Source organism: Podarcis raffonei, chromosome 4, assembly GCF_027172205.1.
Source record: "Podarcis raffonei isolate rPodRaf1 chromosome 4, rPodRaf1.pri, whole genome shotgun sequence".
NCBI classification, from domain to species: Eukaryota; Metazoa; Chordata; class Lepidosauria; order Squamata; family Lacertidae; genus Podarcis; species Podarcis raffonei.
In genome coordinates this window covers 26,479,447-26,502,801 of record NC_070605.1, presented here as the reverse complement: position 1 = coordinate 26,502,801, position 23,355 = coordinate 26,479,447, and the positions used below count along the sequence as shown (strand labels likewise).

General features: G+C 44.1%; 1 protein-coding gene across 2 annotated transcripts in view; it reads left to right on the top strand.

The window, feature by feature from the left end:
- The first annotated feature begins 19,698 nt into the window (after positions 1 to 19,698).
- Positions 19,699 to 23,355, top strand: part of SPATA13 (spermatogenesis associated 13) — a 162,415-nt gene continuing 158,758 nt past the window's right edge. Inside the window, exon 1 of one of the 2 annotated variants that reach the window (XM_053385877.1) lies at positions 19,699 to 19,894. Coding sequence is in view for 1 of the 2 variants with exons in the window: in XM_053385873.1 (XP_053241848.1) it covers positions 20,721 to 20,780 (60 nt within the window). In the remaining variant the exon portion in view is untranslated. Of the gene's footprint in view, positions 19,895 to 20,253; positions 20,781 to 23,355 lie in introns of those variants that run through there. The other variant, XM_053385873.1, reaches the window with a different exon arrangement.

The window sequence follows — 23,355 nt, the reverse complement described above, 5'->3', positions numbered from 1 at the left end:
AAGTTAGGCGGAAGAGCAGCCTTTTCTCTTGCTCTCTTCTTTGTAACATTCAGTGATGAGCTGTGAATGCAAATGCATGGGGGCTCCACCCCACCCTGAATGAGAGGATGCTGGAAGTGCTGGCATTCTTTACAGATGCTTTCTTCTTGGAAAGGTTTGTCTTACCTCCCCTCCTCCTCTCCTCAAACCTCCCTTGCTTTCTGCTCTGGGGGAGGAAGGAGAAAAAGAGAGAGCCCTGAGCAGTTTCTCCTCCACTCTTTAATTTGTTTGTTTATTAAAGATCTCTCTCTATTTATATATTTGCTTCCTCAAAAGACTACAGGGCAGTTTGCAACACAGAACACAAATGTCAGCATAAGCATCAAAACAGTTATATGATTACAAATGTAATAATAATAAAGCCATAATAAAATGCAGGTTCTCATAACAGCAACATAAAAAAGGAGGGACGGGGGAAATCAGGAGCAGAGTATCAAAAATTCAGGGGGAAACTGCAAAAAATCAGAATCTTTTTCTCTAGTCAAAGTACAGTGGTACCTCGGGTTAAGTACTTAATTCGTTCCGGAGGTCCGTTCTTAACCTGAAACTGTTCTTAACCTGAAGCACCACTTTAGCTAATGGGGCCTCCTGCTGCTGTCGCGCCGCCGGAGCACGATTTCTGTTCTCATCCTGAAGCAAAGTTCTTAACCTGAAGCACTATTTCTGGGTTAGTGGAGTCTGTAACCTGAAGCATATGTAACCCAAGGTACCACTGTAGCTCTTAATCCTGGTCTGCACAGAAAATGACAGACCCTCCCAGCTCTCACCTGGGAGCTTTCCTCCCTCTTACCCTGGGAGGTCTTTGCTTCCCTGCCTCTTGGAGTCTGTTATGTACTGAATTGAATAGGATCCAAAATGCAGCAGCCTGATTGGTCCTAGAACAATAGGATTCAGAATGCAGCAGTCTGATTGGTCCTAGAACAATAGGATCCAGAATGCAGCAGTCTGATTGGTCCACAGGAGCCACCCAATCCAACTCCAGGTGGAAGTGAATCCGCAACCTGATTGGCCTACAGGAGAATCCCGGAATTAGCCAATCACGTGGGGCCCATTGTGTAAATAATGTATATAAAGCAGACATTTCGGGGGAACTCCCATTCCTCACTACTATGAGCTGAATAAAGAGCATGAAATCCACACTTGACTCCGAGTATATTTCAGGGTCCTTCCACCATCTACCTGCCACTTACAGCGGGGTGCAATCCTTGGTCTCCAGTGGTGCCCCAGAAGGGAAGACACCAGGGAGGTAATTCCCTGTGGTGTATAGGGTGTGTCCCCTCCCACTCAGCACTGGTGCCAACTCCTTACTTTCTCCTCTTCCTCCCTCTTTCTCTCCAAGAGGAGACCTGCTATAGCAAAGTGAGCTCAGGAGATGGTGTAGCAGCAGCAGCAGAAGCAGCAGAACACACTGGAGCTGTCTCTGCTCTCTGTTTTGCTGCCTGGGGGAATGGAATTATGATAGGCAGAAAGGCATGCAGGGAGAATCAACTCTGCTGCACCTTCTTCCCCATGTAAATTGCATCTTCCTGTCTAGCCCATCCTGGTTGCAATAAGGAGGAAGGGAGGATGGGGATGAATGGTTGAAGGAACTGGGTATGTTAGCCTGGAAAAGAGGAACCAAGAGGAGATGGTGATAGCCATCTTCAAATATCTAAAGGGCTGTCGCATGGAAGATGGTGCAAGCTTGTTTTCTCCTGCTCTGGAGGGTAGGACTTGAACCAATGGCTTCAAGTTATAAGAAAAGAGATTCTGATTAAACATCAGGAAGAACTTTCTGACAGTAAGAGCTGTTCAACAGTGGTGGACTCTCCTTCCTTGGAGGCTTATAAGCAGAGGATGGATGGCCATCTGTCATGGACACTTTATTTGGGATTCGTGCATTGCAGGGCGTTGGACTAGATGACTTCAGGGTCCCTTCCAACTCTACAATTCTATGATTAACTGCTACGCTGGTCTGTCCAGGAGTGGGTGGCTTTATTTACCTCCATATGCCCTAGGCAAGTAAGGAGTAAACCAATTAAACTTTAAGTCATTCAAAGGAAGCTTCTTATTGTTGGCATCTGTCTGTCTCAAGAGACAATGGCATGCACCTCTGGGTGTGTCAAGCAGGTGGTTTCTACACATGCCACAGTGGGAAATGAGGGGTGGATGGGGCTCATCAACACGGGAAAGTTGCCCATCTAGGAGAAAGAAAACTCAGATCCTAAAACCAAAGGAAGCTACTTGCATATTTTTTTTAAGTGTGCTGATCCTCCTGCAAGCAATCAGCGGCATTCAGCAACCCCAAGAGCAAAGAATAGTCTGAAGGAACATTAGACAGTTTTTCTGCTGAAGCTACATATCTTCGTTACTGGGATGGGAGCCTGCTTGGAAATCACACAACTGAGTAACCTGAATGCAAGGTGAAACATGAGTGCAATTCAGCAAACTGGCTTTAACAAACGGGGACTGAAACTGATCCAACTTTCTGCAGTGGCTACCAGCTTCTGGAAAAGTTCAACCTTTATTGGAAATAAAGAGAGATGCAGAAGGAACATTTTATCATCTGTGGTGGGAATGTAAGACAGTAAAAAAACTTCTGGAAAATGATATATAATGAGATGAAAAAGATGTTGAAATATACATTTTTTAAAAAACCAGAAGCATTTTACATGGTATTATAGGTGAAGATATTAATAGGCAAGATGTTAAATTGTTTTTATATGCAACAACAGCGGCAAGACTATTGTTAGCCCAGAAATGGAAGCAAGAAGAGATTCCGACAAAAGAAGAATGGCAGACAAAATTAATGGACTACGCAGAATTAGATAAAATGACAGGAAGGATTCGAAACCTGCAGGACCAGCGATTCACAGATTGGAAGAACTATACGATTTATTTGAAGAGCAACTGTAATCAACAAATTACACTAGTAGGACTACAAGAAGTTTTGTAAGGAGAAATATATGAAATATTGCAAAGTAGAAAAAGAATAGAGATATTAGCTTTGAGAGTTAAATGTAATAGTGGAAGTAAGAAATGTATATTAAGTGAATAGATTGGAAAATTTTCAGATGTGATTGATGGAAGTAAAAAAAATGGTTTAAGAAATGAAAGTATGTTTAATTAAAATGATATGCTGAAAAATTAATAAAAAATAATATTTAAAAAAGGAAATAAAGAGAGATGCACTCTCTCTCCATCTGCTTATGACATCATTTTAAGCCCAGCCCCCATCATAATTTTCTCAAAGCAAACAATACCCACTTCCTTAAAATTTTGTTTTTATATTCTGAAGGCTAAAGAAGGTTATATATTTCCACCCCAATAGGGAACCTAGGATCTAGGTCCTAAGTAGAATGAAATGAGGGCAATAAACAGTTTGTGCCCCTCTCAGGATTTGTGCTTCGGTACTTCTGGGAAGCTGGTTCTCGTGGTGCAACACCCTGCTCTTACAGAACACTTCACAGGCAGCAGTGCTACTGGGTCTTAGTGCTTTGATTTTAGCATTTTCGCTGTAACCGAGGGGTTTAACAGATGGTTCCTGTCTAAACTGATTAGGGACGGTTAGCCCAAGAGAGTTACAGCTGGAGGGCGAGCTTAAATTTAATCAAAAGTGGTCAGTTTTGAGAGACTGCAAACCTCTCCCATAGGGGATAGAGCAATGAGAACAGGCATGGAAAGTAAAAATCTGCACCAGCACGATAGAGAGAGACTGCGTGAAGCGTTTTGGTGGAAAATGTCAATCATCCCCAAAGAATGAAGTTGCAGCATGGGATAGGGTGCAGCGGGCAATGGAACGGAAGGGCCATAGCTCAGCAGGAGAGCACATTCTGGGAAGGCAGGAGGTCCCAGGTCCCTGGTGTTCCTCAGGCAGGGCTGGGAAAGACCCCAGCCAGAGACCTGCTTCCAGTCCATGTAGACCAGTGTTTCCCAAACTTGGGTCTCCAGCTGTTTTTGGACTACAGTTCCCATCATCCCTGACCACTGGTCTTGCTAGCTTGGGATGATGGGAGTTGTAGTCCAAGAACAGCTGGGAGACCCAAGTTTGGGAAACACTGATGTAGACAATAGTGAACAAGGTAGACCAATAGTCTATAATAATAATAATAATAATAGTGGTAGTAGTAGTAGAATAGTCTATAGTAGTAGTAGTAGTAGTAGTAGTAGTAATTTATTATTTATACCCTACCCATCTGGCTGGGTTTCCCCAGCCACTCTGGGCGGCTCCAACCAAATATTAAAAACACAATACAGCATTAAACATTAAAAACTTCCCTAAACAGGGCGGTCTTCAGATGTCTTTTAAAAGTAAGATACGGTAGTTGCTTATTTCCTTGACATCTGATGGAAGGGGGTTCCACAGGGTGGGTGCCACTACCGAGAAGGCCCTCTGCCAGGTTCCCTGCAACCTCACTTCTCACAGTGAGAGAACCACCAGAAGGCCCTTGGTGCTGGACCTCAGTGTCCGGGCTGAACGGTGGGGGTGGAGACGCTCCTTCAGGTATACAGGACCAAGGTATACAGGACTTGGTATAAGGCTACCTAGGTTACTAAACATTCACAGAAACATTTCTATAATGCTTTGGAGTTTTTAAAGCTGGGGTGGAAACCCCACAGGCCATGAGACAGCTAAAGCTTGCCCACTAGCCTCCATCTTTCTTCCCATTACAGCACTGGACTGGAAGGAGAGGTTCCTCTCTTTTCAGAGCAGCACTGTGATGGGGGAGGAAATGGCTGCATCTTCTCTTTAGGGCGTGGAAAGGGTGGTTTTCAACTGGGTGGGGGACTGCCTGTTGAGATTCCCACATTGCAGGGGGGGTTGGACTGGGGTCCTTTCCAGTTCCACAATTCTATGATTCTATGACTTAGACAACAATTATGCTTACCATAGCTCCAGCCTCAGACTAGAGATTTGAACCTCTCCACCAAGCCTCGCACTGTGATCGCCACATCATGTTACTGGACTGAGAGGAGGAGAAGTGTGAACTATGGGGGGTGAATTCAGGGTGTGTTTGTGGGCCTGCATGCATGTGGTCTGCATACATGAGGAATGCATGTGCTATATTTACACGTGTGTGTTTTATGTGACATGTGTTGTCTGTATGTATACTGAGTGCTGTATGTGCACATGGGAGCAGGTGTTTGGTGACCGATATGGCCCATAATCTCTGCTGGCACATGGTGCTTGGACTGAGACTTGGCCAACCTTGAATGCCACCGTCATACCCTCCAAGATTTCTCCCATGAAAATAGGGACGTCCTATTCCATAATAATAATGATTTTATTATTTATACCCCGCCCATCTGATTGGGTTGCCCCAGCCACTCTAGGTGGCTTCCAACGTATATAAAAACATAATAAAACAGTAAACATTTTTCAAAACTTCCCTATACAGGGCTGCCTTCAGATGTCTTCTAAAAGTTGTACAGTTACTTATCTCCTTAGCTTGAGTTGCATAACTCCATACCCTCCAATGAAAAGAGGGGTGTCCTACCACACCATCCAACATTTCTCCGATGAAAACAGACACGTTCTAAGGAAAAGTGGGACATTCTGGGATCAAATCAGAAACTGGGACAGGTTCTGTAAATCTGGGACTGTCCCTGGAAAATAGGGTCCCTTGGAGGGTCTGCAACCTTAGGCTGAAAAAGGTTAGCCACCCCTGGCTTCACATGGTTTTAGTCATCCTGGCAGCAGCCTTGGAAGGTAGCACCGTGTATTGCACAGGAGAAAAGCCCCGCAGGTTGAAACCAAAGGCCTATCTAAAACAGGATCCCGTTTCTCACAGTGGCCAATTGGATGCCTTTGCTGTTGCTTGAGGCTCAGGTGGCTTCAGTGGCCTGGAGTGCCTTCCGTCAGCTCCGGTTGGTGGCCCAGCTATGCCCATATCTGGACAGGGATAGCCTAACTACTGTTGTCTATGCTCTGGTAACCTCAAGGTTAGATTACTGCAATGCGTTATACGTGAGGCAGCCTTTAAAGACAGTTCAGAAACTTCAGCTGGTGCAGAATTCAACAGCCAGGTTGCTAAGACGGTTTGAGCATATTACACCGATCCTGGTCAGACTGCATTGGCTACCAATTAGTTTCCGGGCCCAATTCAAAGTGCTGGTTTTGACCTATAAAGCCTTAAACAGCTCAGGACTGCAATACCTCAAGGACCGCCTCTTTCCATATGAACCTACTCAGACCCTGAGATCATCTTTTGAGGCCCTTCTTTATGTGCCTCCTTCTCAAGAGGTCTGCCAGGTGGCAACATGAGAACGGGCCTTCTCTGCAGTGGCTGCCCATTTGTGGAATGCTCTCCCCAGGGAAGTTCGCCTGGGGCCTTCACAAAAGGCGCCAGGCAAAAATGTTCCTTTTTAACCAGGCCTTTGCCTGACCTGATCTACATCCTATACCCTTTTAAACATGCTAGCACTTTTTAGGAGGGGTTCTATTGGGTTGTCGTTTGTATTTTGATTTTATGTATGTTAGCCTTTATGTGAACCGCCCTGAGACCTTCGGGTCTACAGCGGTATAGAAATAAAATAAATAATAATGCCTTTGGGAAGTCCGGAGACAGGGCATGAGGTCCATAGCCCCCTCCTGCTGCTGTTCCCAGGCAACTGGTATTTGGTGGAATGGTGCCTCCGACTGTTCCTGGCCGTAACATGATCCGATGGGGGCTGAGCCTGCAAGACGGCAGCTTGCCTAAGGCGACTTAGTGAGTTCATGGCTGAGGTAACATTTCACAGGGATTTCACAGCTCACTCTATTTAAGCGTTGTGAATCCCACTCCATCCTCATATATAGCAAATTGCTAGATATGTGGAGATGAAAGTTATTTTAAAATGCTTTGCGTGGATTTTCAGCTATTAGAACAAGCCTCCGGTGTCCCTGGTTTGCAATACGAAGTACTGGAAAGGCTCATTCAAAGGCAGGAACGAGCAGCAGGCACCCAGCCCTGCACAAATTGCCCACGCTGGTCCTGCCGTTCTCTCCATCTATTAAGCAGGCAGGGAACGGATTTAGACTGAAGTCCTCTCTGCGTTTGGCCTGTGGGGGGCTATATGTGCTGCATGGGTGCAGCTGCTCCCAAATGAGCATCGTGATGGTGTACCCTATATTTAAGCTTGTCGCTGCTCCCCCTCCCGCCCCATAGGATTAATTAATCTGCAATTATTATTATTGCCAGAAGATGGCAGTAATAAAATACAACTTCTAAGGGTCCCCCCCCCAAGCTGTAAGTGGCTTTTCTCTAAGACAGTGTGTGTGTTTTAAACTACTGTTTTGTGCAGATCTTGTTAAACTGCAAGACAATTATAGAGGCCAGTTATCATCTGTTTCTAGAGGGTTACCTGGGTCAGTCTGTTGCAGCAAAAGCAATGAAGAATCTTTGTTGACTTACAAATTAGCCCCCTTAAAGACTAACAAGTTGTTGTTTTTAAGGGCATAGGCTTTTGTGAGTTATAGTCGATTTTGTAAACTGCATGAAATGTTATCCTGTGTGACACACATGCACACACAGTTTTGTAGTGTTTTTGTTTGTTTGTTTTAAGATACTGGTATCTAATTTCCAACCAGTGCACATGTGATTTCCATTCCCACCGAAGGGCATCATATCTTTATACAGTAGAGTAAACATGAGAAACTCCGAATAAATGTTGAGCTCTATCCATTATTGGTAGCATTTTAGAAGGGAAGCATTCTGACATTTCCCAATATCTCTCAAAGCCAACCCAACTAAGTCTGGCAAACAATCTAATCAAAATTTTTTTCCCCTTCCAGTAGCACCTTAAAGACCAACTAAGTTAGTTCTTGGTATGAGCTTTCGTGTGCATGCACACTTCTTCAGATACACTACGAAAGCTCATACCAAGAACTAACTTAGTTGGTCTTTAAGGTGCTACTGGAAGGAAAAAAATTTTTTGTTTTGACTATGGCAGACCAACACGGCTACCTTTCTGTAACTGAAACAATCTAATGTTAGGCTCATTGCTATAATGTATAGGTTTATGAAGATACATTGGGAAATGTCCGGAACAAGACTAATGATGCTGACATTTCTGACACTAATTAAAAGCATGGACCCGGTATACCAGCTTCACTCTAATGTCCAGTGTTGACTGGTAAGTAGCATCCCTGGTTTTGCCATATGAGCCAACTCCTAGAGGCTGAGGTCCCTTTGCCCCACCTTAAAATATTTGAGGGGACTGCCTGCCATAAGCTGATGGGCATTGTCATTCAAATGGTTTGTGTGCTGTGTCTTGTGTTCGCTTATGTGGGTGGGGCTTACCTCCCCCCCCCCAATATTTTATTCAAATTGGCACCTATGAGACTATGAAATCTATGTTTGGGACCTCGGAGCCTAAGATACTCCTAAACAATGCTGAGGGGCAGTGACAGTGGTGGCTGCAAACTGCCTCAGCATAACATGTGTCAAGTTTAGCACTTCTCCCACACAAGACACAGAACGCTGGCAGTTTAAGTAGCAGATGTTAAGTTGTGGGTGAACATATCAGACGACACAGCGATTCTTCAAACAGCTCTTGTACAGGCCAGAACAGAAGTGAACTGAAGGGTTCAGCCAGCCTGCTTATATTGAGCTCCACTACAACGCAACTGTAACAATTTTCTGTAACTATCCAATCACTGAACGTCACTTTCAACCCCTTATTTGCATATGTGGACCTGAGTGAAAACTATCTAGTTTCCCCCTGCTGGCCCAGGGTGAGAACTTCAGTACATAACAGCTGAGGTTTATTTCTCAGTAACAGGTTTACAGCAGTCCAAGCTTCCACAACTCATCCTTCCCCATCAGAGTCAGTTGACTTGACTGGCTTCTGACCCCTCCCAAGGCCAGATATCCCCTGCCTCCTGCTGGCCCGCCTCGGCTCTAATCACTTGCTCCAGCTCCTACTTCTTGGCGACTCAGGTGCAGCCAATTCCTCCTCCTCTGGAGAATCCTCTCTGCTGGGCGTGACCCTGACAACATGCAAAGAAGCAAAACTTCACTCCCACAATGCGTCAAGAGTGGCAGCTGTTAATCTGGTATCAGTCAAGGCTGCAGCAGTCAAGGCTTCTGCAGGCCTAGAAATGTCCAGATTAAAAGCAGTGAGCTCAGACAAGCAATTGTCAAACAAGCAATTCAGGGAGATGCTGGAACAGCGAAGTGGAAGGGCTACCTCCCTTAGCCTTTTGCAATCCCAGAAGTGCCATCTGATTGGATGAGCTTGCTGCCATTCACTGCTTTGGGAAAATGGTTGGAATTAACCAGCGCTGGCTCAAAAGTACTCTGTCATTAAGCAAGTGGTCCTACGATATTTGTTGTCTCACATTCCTTGGTGCTGGGAATAGGATGTGCCATCTGCTTTGGCTGTTTTGTGTGCAAAGTAGCTGTCATTTGACATGTGATGGACAGTGAATGGCATCCTGTGGAGAAGGAGACCACCTACATGAGAGACGGTTTCTCTTGCTAAAATACTGAAGTGGGCAACCTTTTGTCAACACTTAGTAATCCTGTCAAGAAGTCCAGTTACATCAGGTGTCTCTTTATTTGTTTTGCAATGATTGTTGTATACCACCCAGTATACAAGTAAGGATTTAAAACTTTAGTTACAACAATAAAACATAAACTGGAAATCTAAAACAGAACCAGACCAGAAACAGAATGAAACCAGAGTGAAACCAGCATCAGGGAATGGTCCATCAGTACAAATGATCTAAACACACACACTGAAAGTCTAGGAAAATACAAAGGTCTTCACTCGGCACTGAAAAGACCACAGTGTTGGCATAAGGTAAGCCTTCCACAAGCAAGGTGCCACCACTGAGAAGTCCTCCACTAGCCACCCTTCACCCCTCATTTGGTGGTGGGAACTGAAAACGGCCTCAGAAGATGATCTCTTAAGGTCCAGGTAGGCATACGTGAAAGTGTCAAAGTCACAGAGCCTCTTTCAGGAAATGCTGGTAGCAACCCTATCCAAAAGTCCAGGGGAGGGGTTTGGTAGTAAGAAAGCAGAAGTAGATGTATTTTATATTATAAAGATTCTGGCCACAGTCCAACAATTAGGTGCCCTTAAATCGTAGCTTAAGTGCTACTAACTCTAAGCTTAGCTTCTGTTCATGGAACTCACAATAGCTCAGCTCCTAAAATCTCCATGTGCTTTGAATTAAGAGCTCATCTGGAGTTTACAAAAACATGATGAATCATTCAGACTTAAAATTAAAAAATTAAATTAAAAAATAAACACATTTTGATCATAAGATTTTCTTGCTAGCAGCTGTTTGGTTTGGTTTTTTATTTTTTCCTGCCAGACTTTCATCTCCTGGGCACAAAACATATATTATGGTAACAAGCCTGACATCTTTTGGATGAAAGCTGTATCAGAGTTGATGGGTTGGGTACTGGGGGGGGGGGAGCTCATTTCCCATAATCTCCTACAGTTAATATACTATTTTTGTTCTTTTAGATCATGTTTGACCTGCCTATTTCATGGCATGAGCTGCATTTGAGCAGGGACAAGGTGGGGCATGCAAGAGATTAGTCTCAGTAATCACAATTTGAATCACTGTGCTCAACATCAGGTAAAGCAACAAGCTCTTCCCATGCAGCACCAAAGCAACACACACCCTGCATGTATTGCAGTATCCAATGAAGCCTTTTACAGGACCAGCTCTATCATTAGACAAAGAAAGGTGGCTGACTCGGGCGGCAAGTAGAGAGGGTGCAGCAGCAGTGGCTGTTCTGCTGAGCCCCCTGCATAAGTCCCATCCTTCTGGGGGCGGGGGTGCCCCAGTGGTACTTGCTTGTTACTGGCCAGAGGCAGTGGCTTTCTGTACTTGCTAGCTGCCTTCTTCCAAAGAATCACAGATAGTGACATTGGAAATGGCCCCTAAATGAGTGGCATGCCAGAAATACAGCCAGCCCAGGCCACGTACTTGAGGAGGCATTTATTGCATTTCTCAGCACACATGATACGTGCTGTCACCCCCTCTGCAGCATCGCAGCATCTGTTTCAGTGGTGCTGAGACATGTGGTGTTGGGCAAGGGGTGGTAATGTGTTGGGTGACGGAGTGTCGTCCACTTGGCCTGCCCTGCATTCATGTGCAATGGAAGACACCATCTCATTGCTCTGAAATTCAGCTGTCAGTTCAGTTGACTCCTGCTCAGAACAAGGAATGGGGAATTAAAATAATAATAAAAATAAAAACAACAAGCATCCTCTTAAGATCTCCCAGAATCATCCAGCTCCCGTCATCACGAAGATGTGAACTTGCTAAATGCAATGTAGATTTGTTTTGTGTTCCACGATTTGTTAAATGGTCTAGGTCATTCATGTCCTGGGAAAAGCGAGAATAAAAGACCAACAGAAAGAGTCACACAAATGTAATCAAACTGGTGAAATGTCCGTGTAAGGCCAAAATTACTCCATCCGCGTAGCACGACCATCAGACCCTGCCAAAGGGGTGACATTGACAGCATTGTATAATTTGGTGGGTGGTGTCAGCTAGGTCCAGGTTACCCCAGTGCACAACAAATTTCATTAACTTGTCAAAATACTCCAGCCCAAAATGCTTGTGGGCCAGCATAGAGAATTAGGGCATGAAAGACAGCTTATGTGGGAAGTCACAGACAATGAAAAGAAAGGGTGCTATGCTTGAGGCCATTCTCATTCATCAGAGTCTTGTCAGTCTGGTTAGGACTGCTGAATAGATGTGTCTAATCACATTTTGTTTAACCAGGCTAGAAAAACAAAGGTTATGAGGGTGTCCTCTGATTTTTCCATAAGGCAAATGGAGGTTAGGGAGCAACAAATGTGGCTGCTGTTCTTTTCCTTTGCTTTTTCTGCAAATTTTGTCACGCTACCTACCACCTGTGCGTACTTCATTGCTACTTTTATTTCTAGCACATCTCAGAACACATAGGCTTGGATCCTAACTAGGCGGCTATGAATGGCAGGGCTCCTTCCTTTAATGGCTGGGAACAAGATGCAGAAGAGGATCCCGCTAGCAGAAGGCAGGGGAGAGGTAATTTTTGCTAATATCCATTGCTAACCCTCAAGCTGGTCTACTGGATATCCCTGATGGGCGGGGTATAAATAATAAAGTTGTTGTTGCTGCTGCTGCTGTTGCTGCTGTTGCTGCTGCTGCTGCTGTTGTTTTCTGCTTGGCACAAGAATAAATCAGTAAACGTCCCCTTCTCCCCTTCTGCTGATGGGAACACTCCATGAGTGGAGCTTTGCTCATGGGACGCTTCTTCCATCAGAAGTCTAGTTAAGAGCCAAACCACATTGTTTACCTGATGTATGTGTTAGAAAAACTGCATTCTCAGAAATATTGTCAGTGTGGCACGGCAGTATGACTTCCAGTATTTGGAATGAATTAGTTCAGGGTGGTATTAGGAGTAATTTCAAGTTCATCTTCTAGTTCTCTTGCATTTTACGCTGTAGATTCTTGGACCTTTCAGGCTTAAAGTGATCATTGTTGGAAAGTAAATCAGACACTTTGCATTCCATTCTCTGTGTATGTTTTGAGGTCTTCTTGATATATAGTAATCTATACTCCATCACAGCTGCATGTAACCGTCTGAATGCTGAGGATCATTTGGATGAACTTGAATTGAACTGTGAATTGAATTTGAATCAAATGAGTTCATTTTGTAAAGAAATAAATGTGAACTGGAATTAGTTCCTTTTTGGATGCATGCTGAACTAGAACAAGTTCCTTTTTAAAACTAACTTTCCAAGCCATGGGGTCTACGGACCTACCCTCATCTTATTCAATCTGCTCAAACAGTGATTGAAAGCATACATATATGGAGAGCATCTTGCCCAAGTATCCACCCAAACACGCCACTGCTACTTCTGCCATATATTCCTTACATATGACCATGAACTGTATCTTATCCCCTGCTCCATGTCTATCAGATGGAGGTATTAGTGGGATAGTAATAAAGGTGCAAAGCAAAATATGGTCTGGATCAGCTTTCCCTCTGCCTGGTGCCTTCCAGATATTGCTGAACTCCAGCTCCCATCACTCCCCAGCCAGCAAGGTCAGTGGTCAGGGATGGTGGGAGCTGGAATAAAACAACATCTGGAGGGCAGCAGGTCTGGGCAAGGTTGCTGTAAATAATAAAACTGTATGGACAATAAATCAGTGGCTGCTGGTACAGAGACAGCTCGGTGTGGCTGCATTCTGTTAAGAAGGCTTCCATGTGCAGTTCAGTCACTAAGGGAGAGAGAGAGAAATAAGAGGAAATTCTTAATTCATAGGAGGAGAGCTACACGGACATCTCTCTACAAGTGGAATATTGTCTTGTATGGAGTAATGTTGAAAGGTTCATAACATGGGGCTGGATCTAAGCCATAAAAAGAAACATGGAAAGTGAAACACCCCTTTTTCTCAGAATAATAACGTTTCCTATGTGTAGAGTAGCCTCTTTGTTCAAGCATAAATCCTGCATTCATTACCCTGTTGTGATCATATCTAGAAAATTTGAGTGACCCTGGGATGCTTTTGAAATTTTGGCTTGCAAAGGGGGAGGATTCCTTCTTTGTTGCATTTGAGGCCCTGAAGCACACCTAGGCTGCAATTCTTTTTCTTTTTACTGGCATTCCCTGTCGGGGAGCAGAACGGCTTCTTCCCCACACCTGAAATGTCCACTGCACAGCTACAACATTGATGCAAAACTATTCCCACCCCAATATGTGGAGATATCATTGGCACTAGTATAAAAGAAACGTTGGGGGCCCCATCCTACCCCCCAAAAGGCCCTGAAAGAGTGCTGTTTTGTGGCATTGGTGTGTATGTGATGAGCTCAAAAGTATTGTCATTAAAATGAAAGAATATCCTGCAATGATTTCTAACAGCTGCCAAGCTTGTTATAGCTAAGAACTGGGAAAATTTTAATGTGTGAAAATAAGTAAAGTATGGCATATAGGACAGTTAGCCAAGTTAAGTGATGTTATACTGAGAGATGGAATACAAAAAGATTTTTTTAAAAAATATGAGTGAACAATGCCCTTGACGTTTGGAAGAACGGATATAAGTATATATTGTTGGTAAAATATGACTCTGTTCAGATGAATGCATTCTACATACTACTGTATACAGTGGTACCTTGGTTTGCAAACGTTTTGGACTACAACCGTTTTGGATTACAACCATGTCAAACCCTGAAGTGTGTCCCCCCTTTTTTGGATTTGCAACCCATTTTTTTTGGATTACAACCAATTTTTTTTTGGGAGGCCCCATTGGTACAAGCGCGCCTTGGGTTGCAACCTGTTTTGGTTTACAACCGGACCTCCAGAATGGATTATGGCTGTAAACCAAGGTATCACTGTATTTGTGTAGTTTTGACAGTCTGATATTGTAGTTTAATGTGTTTTTGGAAAGAGTGAGAAAAAGTTTGCTCTAGATCATGGAAGGATGTAGTTAATCACTAAAACTACACATTTATTACAGTGACTTACATAACAGATATTAAAGTTGTGAAGCAAAATGTTTCTTTTTGCCTTCTTTAGCTGCCAAAATATTTTGCTTTAGCAAGCTCCTGACTTGAAGGTCCTTTGGTAGCAGTGCTACAGGGACTGGGACTCTATAAATGAAATCCTTGGGTTTTCTGAGTCAACATACTGTATAGGCTTGGACTGCAAGGAACCTTAGTGGCACAAGTTGTGCCAGAATGAACGGCAGCACAGATTTCCTGACTGGAGTGATAGCAATGAGGTTCCATCAGCAAACACCTTCGTAACTCTGGCTGGATTTGTGTTGTTTTAAAAAAACTGTAGAGTTTCACCATATCTTGCTTTCCTAACAGGTATTATTATCAAAACAGCTATATACTTATGAATGTTTCATTAGGGTTCTATGTATTTATAGCACTTTACTTAGCAAAGAGTGACGGTACCAGCTATCTGAAAACAAATATCACACACAAACACTGCTTAAGTAGAACAACCTGCAGCAACAAAACCGGGGCAACAACCTGTCAAAATGCTTCTATTCCTAGATGATGGGATGGATATTGGTTAGCAAACTGAAATATAAAGGGGTAAGAAATGAGCACTGCTGTTAAATATTTATGTGGACACCCACAGAAAACACGTTTTGTGATCCCTTCTCTTTCCTCTACAAGGGCTTTTTTGTGAACAGAGGCATAAGAAGACTTCAAAGTGGTTCCGTGGGCTCAGATGAATGGCTGTCAACATCGTGGACAGGTGACGCCAGCTTCAAAGCCTCAAGTCCCTTTCAAGAGGTAGGCAGTGAATTAGCTGCCTGTGTTGGTTTTGCAATGGATGAACTGAACGGTTGTGTCCCCAGGGCTGTCCTGTGCTGCAAGTCACTCATAGAATCATAGAATCATAGAATCATAGAGTTGGAAGAGACCACAAGGGCCATCGAGTCCAACCCCCTGCCAAGCAGGAAACACCATCAGAGCACTCCTGACATATGGTTGTCAAGCCTCTGCTTAAAGACCTCCAAAGAAGGAGACTCCACCACACTCCTTGGCAGCAAATTCCACTGTCGAACAGCTCTTACTGTCAGGAAGTTCTTCCTAATGTTTAGGTGGAATCTTCTTTCTTGTAGTTTGGATCCATTGCTCCGTGTCCGCTTCTCTGGAGCAGCAGAAAACAACCTTTCTCCCTCCTCTATGTGACTTCCTTTTATATATTTGAACATGGCTATCATATCACCCCTTAACCTCCTCTTCTCCAGGCTAAACATGCCCAGCTCCCTTAGCCGTTCCTCATAAGGCATCGTTTCCAGGCCTTTGACCATTTTGGTTGCCCTCCTCTGGACACGTTCCAGTTTGTCAGTGTCCTTCTTGAACTGTGGTGCCCAGAACTGGACACAGTACTCCAGGTGAGGTCTGACCAGAGCAGAATACAGTGGCACTATTACTTCCCTTGATCTAGATGCTATACTCCTATTGATGCAGCCCAGAATTGCATTGGCTTTTTTAGCTGCCGCGTCACACTGTTGGCTCATGTCTAGTTTGTGGTCAACCAAGACTCCTAGATCCTTTTCACATGTACTGCTCTCAAGCCAGGTGTCACCCATCTTGTATTTGTGCCTCTCATTTTTTTTGCCCAAGTGCAATACTTTACATTTCTCCCTGTTAAAATTCATCTTGTTTGTTTTGGCCCAGTTCTCTAATCTGTCAAGGTCGTTTTGAAGTGTGATCCTGTCCTCTGGGGTGTTAGCCACCCCTCAAAGCACTCTGTGCTTTAAGCAGCAGTGTTCACCTGAGAAAAATTGAACTTCTTATTTAGTGACTTTTCTTTTCTTTTCTTTTCTTTTCTTTTCTTTTCTTTTCTTTTCTTTAGTGACTTTTCATCCTCTCAAGACTGTGCTCGTCACTGAACTAAGCCACACTGAGCTAGTTCACAAAACACACTAAACCAAACCTTGACTTGGGGAGACAGTGCAAACCAACCACAAACTGTAGTGGTTAGTGGGGAGAGTGCTTAACCACCAATCCCAGCCAGTTGCGCAGTAAGGGGGGTGCCAGAAGGGGCCATGGTGCTGGGCATGGATTTTGGAGGGGTGCGAGGCAGGCGTCTCCCCACAGGACTGTCCCAGTGCTCCTCTCCCAGCATTGGAGGAACCAATGTTCGTGGAAAGGACCATGGGCCGGGCTGTGCTGGGGGTGCTGGCATGGGGACACTTGCTTCAGACCCAAGTGCTGTCAACTGGCTGGGCTCCAGGTGGCAGCACCCTGCCTGGATCCCAGCCTTGCAAGGCTGCTGGGGGGATGCGTTGTGCAGGCCATGCACCTGAGGGGCGTGTGCCTGTTGCACCCTTCTTGACCCACCCCCCCCGAGCCTTGCAAGGCCGCTCATGGAGGGTGGTTTGGGGACACAGCAACCGTGCACCCTTCAATCCCATTTTGACTTTTCTGAGTTTGTTTTTCCAATGTAAAGTTTGGTTCACCACATTTCCACATCAGTTTGTGACTTTTAAAAACCCACAAAAACCCACATGAAAATTTGTCTGTATTTTAGCACACATTGCAAAGAATTTCCCCTAATACAATGTATTTTGATATTTTCACCAATATATTAATGTTTCGGCACATTTTCTCAGCATATACGCTTTTTTGTACACTTTTGGCGCGGGGTGGAGAATTGCACTGCAGGTTTTGGAGAAGTATGACTTCTGAAGGGTAAATCTGTTTGTATATTGTTTTGGAAACTGCAAATGACAGAGGTTCTCATTACAATGCAAACGACACTAAATTTCTCCCTTACTCCTAGTGGACCCTTGGAACTTATACTGCTTGGAAGCGTGGGTCGAGTGTAAGCATATAAATGAACCTCAAGATGCAAAAAGGCTGGAAGTCGCCAACCCTAAACTAAACAACTGGCTATTTCACCACAGCCTTTTATTTCTTTGGTTTTGTTTCGCAGAGTGTGAAAGTGCCAGTGGGAGTGTCATTGGAAGAGGGAGCAGTCTGATGCTTTTGTGCCCCAGTTGGGAATCAAAGAGAAAATCTCTCAGGCTTCAGCTGCTTAAGAAGGCTTGACCTCTCTCTCCAAGACATTCACTGCATTGTCTCTCTCCACCCCCACTTTTTTTCTTTTTCTTTTCGGGAACACACAAGGAGAAACAGAATAAGCAGAGTGGATGCAACAAAGCGAGGACAATGAGCAGAGCAGAACATACTCAATAAAGGAGGTGCAGTCTGAGGAGACCTCAAACAAACCTCCTGGCTTTTATTCTCCTTACTACAGTTCAGTTGTTCTTAAACAGGTTGCGGTTTTTATATGGACAGCAGCCAGTGTTTCTGGGACCCTTTACTATTGAGTCAAGCTGATACAAAACATATTAAAGCAGTCATCTTTCTTGTTTCCCTGTTTGGCTAGCAGAGTGCTTTGTGGCTTTTAATACTTCTCTACCAAGTTGCTGCTAACTGCATTTATCTACACCCAGTGCTTTTTTTCTGGGGGGACGCAGGGGTACGTATACCCCTAAACATTTTGTGAATCTAAGTTTGGCCTCATTGAGGGGCAGTATTTCAATATGAATAGGAAAATGAGAGTACCCCTAAACATTTTTTAAGAGAAAAAGCACTGTCTCACCACTAAAAAAAAGGGACACATATTTGCACGGAATCTACTAATTTATATAGAGAGTTGCAAATTTAGAAATAATAGTTGATGCCCCAATTAGTCATACTCAGAGTTGACTGAAATCAATTAACTTAAGCAACAAGTCTGTTAATTTTGAGTATGACAATTGCATTTCAACCAATTACTCTAATGTAAACAATTCTTATCTCTTATTAATTTATAGAACACCTATATGCCAAAATAGCTTCTAAGCTGTTTAGAACTATTTGACCAATAATAAAAATTCACAATAGCATTCCATTGGGGCATTAAAACATTCTCAATTAAAATATGCAATAAAACAAAAAGCACAACAAATAAAAGAATAAAATCAGAAATAGAAAACCATATATCTCATCATGGTGGAAAAGATAGTAACCAGCTTGTCCAAGTGCCCAGTGCTGATTGATCACTTCAAAGCCCCTGCTTTCCCTTCTCATGGTTATTTTTAATCAAGGTCTGTCATCTGTAAATAATGGCATATTTATTTATTTCCTTTCCTTTATATGTCAACTTTATTTTCCAAGGATCTCAAGGTGGTGTATATGTTTTTTCTTCCTCCCCATTTATTCCTCACAACAACCCTGTGAGGTAGGTTAGGCTAAGAGATGGTTGCTGGCCCAAGGTCACCATCATGGCTGAGTGGGGGTTCAAACCCTGGTCTCCTAGGTCATAGTCCAACACTCTAACCATTACTCCTAGTGCCCTCCAGATGTTGCTGGACTACAAGCCCTATTCCCTCTATTGGCATTGTTGGCTGGAGCTGATGGGAATCAAAGTCACATCAAAGGCTACAGACCTCCCATCCTAGCCTTAAAGACTTGTATAGGGAGGGGAGCTGCTCCTGCAATCCACCATATGCATGTTGGTATATGTCTGGAGTGGCTCATCATTGGAGCTTTAGGCTTTTGGTGGAGTGACTCCAGTTAGTCAACGGTCATGCTGGCTGGGGTTGAAGGAAGTTGGCATTCCAGCAACCTCTGAAGCACCAGAGATGAGCCAACATTTGGACACAGCATTAGCAACCCCTTGTGTATATGATGCAAGCACAGTTGGGGGGCGGGGAAAGCTTATCTTTTGGTCTTTGAACATTAAGATAAATTGCTCACACTTGTAAAAGCTGAGGACATGCAGCAGTTAGCCAGCTTTCTTTTCCTGCCAGCCACCAGTGTTGGTTACTTAGCATAAAGAGATCCAAGACCTTGCTTTCTCTGTTCAGCATGATCGTTGACAGTGCCTCTCAAAAGCCTCCATCTTTTAAAATTCTAAATCCCTCTCTGATTTCTTATTGTTAGGGGATTAATGGGAATAAAAGGCAAGCTCCACCTTTTCAATGCATTGGTATTGGCTCAGAATAGGAAGGGCAAGAGAAAAGGGGAGGGGAATCAGGATTTCAGTTTGCTTCTGTTTCTCTTTTCTAAATTCTGTAGTTAATGGCGTTGGCTTTAGAGTGTGCTAGGCTGGCAAGTTTGAATCTGGTTTTGAGGCACTCCCACCAGAATCTGTTTTGGAGAGAGAGAGAGAGAGAGAGAGAGAGAGAGAGACATACACACACACACACACACACACACAGAGGGGGGGGAGCAGGTCCCTCCTGAGGTTTTTGTGCAACACTCAGAGGATGCAGATTTCAAAAAGTAGGAGAGGCAAACTAGTAGCCCATCCCTGTTGTGTTCTGTGGATTTGCCTTGCCTCTTGCAGAGGTCCGTCTCTTTTCCTCCCTGTCGCTTGAAGGCTTATCATCAGTTTTGTAGCATGAAGGATCCTGCCAGAGGTAGGTATGGCTTTTCGACTTTTCAGGATGCTGGTTTTGTAATGGCTGTCCCCTTTAGGGGTACTTTCTTCTCCCAAGAGGCATCATTTGCATGCAATGGCACAAGAAGCCTTGGTGATGCAAGAAATTCACCAGACCAGTGACAGACAGTGTGTACAAAGGACTGTGAGCTGTGCTGGTGGGTGACTTGAGCACCCCTCCAAGCCGTTAAAAGCAAAGCTCACATAGCAAGGAGCCCTGGTGGTGCTGGGTGGGGGAGGGGGCCGGTTGCTGTGACAACGGAGGCATTTGAAATGGCCTGGGCCTCAAACTTTACTCCACTCAATTAACTTTCTGTCAGGTTCCCAAACGGGCACAACCAAAAGGCGGTTCTCTCAAAAACTTCTCAAAAACCTTTAGGAAATGTTAAGAGAATTTCCCTCCAAAACGCAGCCAACCTCTTCAAGGGATATCACCACAGAGCTGTTAGTAGGCCGAGAGGGTCCTAAAGAGCTGTTTGGCTTTGTTAGTTTACAAGTCATATTTTTTTCGGCCTTCAGCTCAAATCTTCCTGCTTAACTAATTAGGGAAGAGGATGGGGGACCATTTTTTCCCTTGCATGCCCCTGCCTTCCTTAGAAGCCATTGGCATTGTGTTTAGGGGACTCTGCTGTTTAATCGGCAGGTTTCAAAAATGAAAAGCCCACAAAACCTGACACGGGGGTGGCCATACTGTGTGTAATGTGAGCAGGAGCTGAAGTGATTTAGAAATGGTTGAATGAGGGGGTGGGATCAGCTAAGGTTGAAACCAGTGGGAAAAGGAAGCTAAGAAGAGTCACAGAGTCATCATGGAAGAGATCTGGCCACTGTCGTTTTTGTGCAATATGTTGTTTGCAAGCAGCCCACTGGTAAGCAAAGCTTGTTCCTTCTAATCCAGTCTCCATGGACCATTTGCAATCTTGCAAATACTATGCCGGGCTCTGTGCCTGATATACCCGCTTCTGCTCCTAGGCAGTACGATGGCAGAATCTGGGTCCTGCTCAGAAGATGTCCTAGGCTTCTCAAACAATGTTTGAGAGAGTGGGACTGTGCATGCTTGCCCTGCATCCCAGCCATCCTGTCCTCTGCTGGCCTTCCTGTCAAATGTACATGGGCATCCTCAGGGCTCCCCCAGTGAACCACACCGTGGATTTGTCAGGGCTTGCCCAAGACATTGTTCTGCCTGAGGCAGGAGCAAACCATTTCATGTGTGCAGAAACTGATTGGACTGGTAATTGAATGTTGCTTCGGCAACGGGATATGAGAAGCTTCCATACCAACGTTTAAAGTACATGACTTTTTCCTGAAGAATCTTGGAAGCTGCAGTTTTACCTATGGCAGAGCTGTAATTCCCAGCATCCTTAACAAACTGCAGTTCCCAGGATTCTCTGGGGGCGGGGGAAGCCATGTGTTTTAAATGTGTGTGAAATGTATGGTGTAGATGTGACCTAAGTGCCTTTTAGTGCACCTGAGGGCAGCAGGCTAGCATGACAGGCCACACAGCTCTGATCTCTAATGGAAAGGAGATATGGCTGGGTGGGCTCTTCAGTGCTGCCCCCAGGCATCTGGGGCAATTGCCTCTCTCTGCTCGGGTGACAATATTGTTCCAAGGATATTGTGTAGTGTTTGCTCTTCTAAGTCTTCAAAGCTCTATGCTCCAGTGCGAACCTACTATGGTTGATCATGTAGCCAGATTTTTCTGATAGAGGAAGAAGGGGCGAGGGACAGCCTCTCTACTTGCTGATTTTCCTGACAGGGCAAAAAAGTTTGTGGGGCAGGGTTACCTGCTAAATTTTATATTACCTCTATTTAGTAATTTGGTATTTTGTTTTAGAAAACGTGCTTGATACCGGAAACAGTTTGGGGTGTGTGTGTTTGAAAAAAAGTTACTGTTATAAGGATTTAGTACAGCCTTTCTCAACCTGTGGGTCCCTAGATGTTGTTGAACTACAACTCCCATCACCCCTAGCTAGCAAGGCCAGAGCTCAGAGATGATGGGAGCTGTAGTCCAACAACATCCGAGGACCCACAAGTTGAGACCCACTCATTTTAGCACAATTTTAGGAAGAACGCAATTCTTGGTATTGTGGATAGGGCCTGACATTTAGGACTTGTGGCTTCTTGAAGTGCCAAAAGAGCTAGCTGCTTTGCATACTGTTGCCACAAACAAGGATTTTGTGGCACATGAGCTGTAGTTGTACAGTTGTACAGAAACAAGCGGTCACAGATGAGAAGTCCCTCTCTCAAACACTAACAGATTTCAGGCAGCCACCACAATCATATGCACTTGTCACTAGGTCAGAGGTACCAATGCTTCTGAATACCAGTTGCTGGAAATGGCAGGAGGGGAGAATGCTCTTATGCTCAGGTCCTCTTTGCTGGTTTCCCACAGGTACATATCTGGTTGGCCCCTGTGAGAACAGGATGCTGGACTAGATGGGCCACGTTCTGAGGTATGGACTATTGGAAAAGGGGTCATAGCTTGGTGGTGGAGCATCTACTTTGCACACAGACGGTCTCAGCTTCAGACTCCAGGTACGACTGGGAGAGACCCTTGTATGAAGCCCTGGAGAGCTGCTGCTACTCATTGTATACAATGGACCAATGGGCTGACAGCTGATATAAGACAGCTCCCTACGTTCCTATGTAGGAACATAGATTGATTCACTACAAGTGCAATGCTGCTCTGTGATCAGAGAGTTAACTCATGAACCAATTAAGCTCAGACCACAGGCTGTGAGGTGAGGATTCAGTGGGAAACATTAGCAGCCCAAATCCATACACATGCACTTGGGATGGGAGCTATCTCACAGAGTAAACATGGGCTGAATGGAATAGACATTATCTTCCAGTTCCACATTTGCACAACAAACCACACAAAAGCTTGAGTGACAATTTTTTTGACTACATTTTGCTTAGGCTTCTGCCAGTTTATGCCCTTCTGCAGTAGTCTCACATTCCACCCTGTTGAATCCTGCTTGTTTTATTTTATTTCGACATGTTTATCCTGCCCAATCATCTGTCACCTCTGGGCATCTCACACATGAAAAATATATAATACAAATACAATAATAAAAGTAAAAGAATCATTATATAAAAGCAGCACAAAATTAGCAAAAGCCATGAGAAAAACATACAATAGCAAAAAATAAAAAAATCAGTGTAACAGTGCTAATAAATATATACACATAGAATTGTAGAGTTGAAAGGCACCCCAAGGGTCATCTAGACCAACTCCTGCAATATATATATTAAAGGGAAATAGAATAGATCTATGTCCTCAGATATCTTGCATTGTAATGATTCAGTGCCCAAAGGAAGAGGATAATGTTTAGAAGAAATATATAGTTATGCTAAGTTATTTATATATGAAAAGGCCTAGTGAATGCTTTTAATTTACTTGAACCCTGCTGAGGCCTGTTTGTGTGGCGTGCAGGGAGTTAG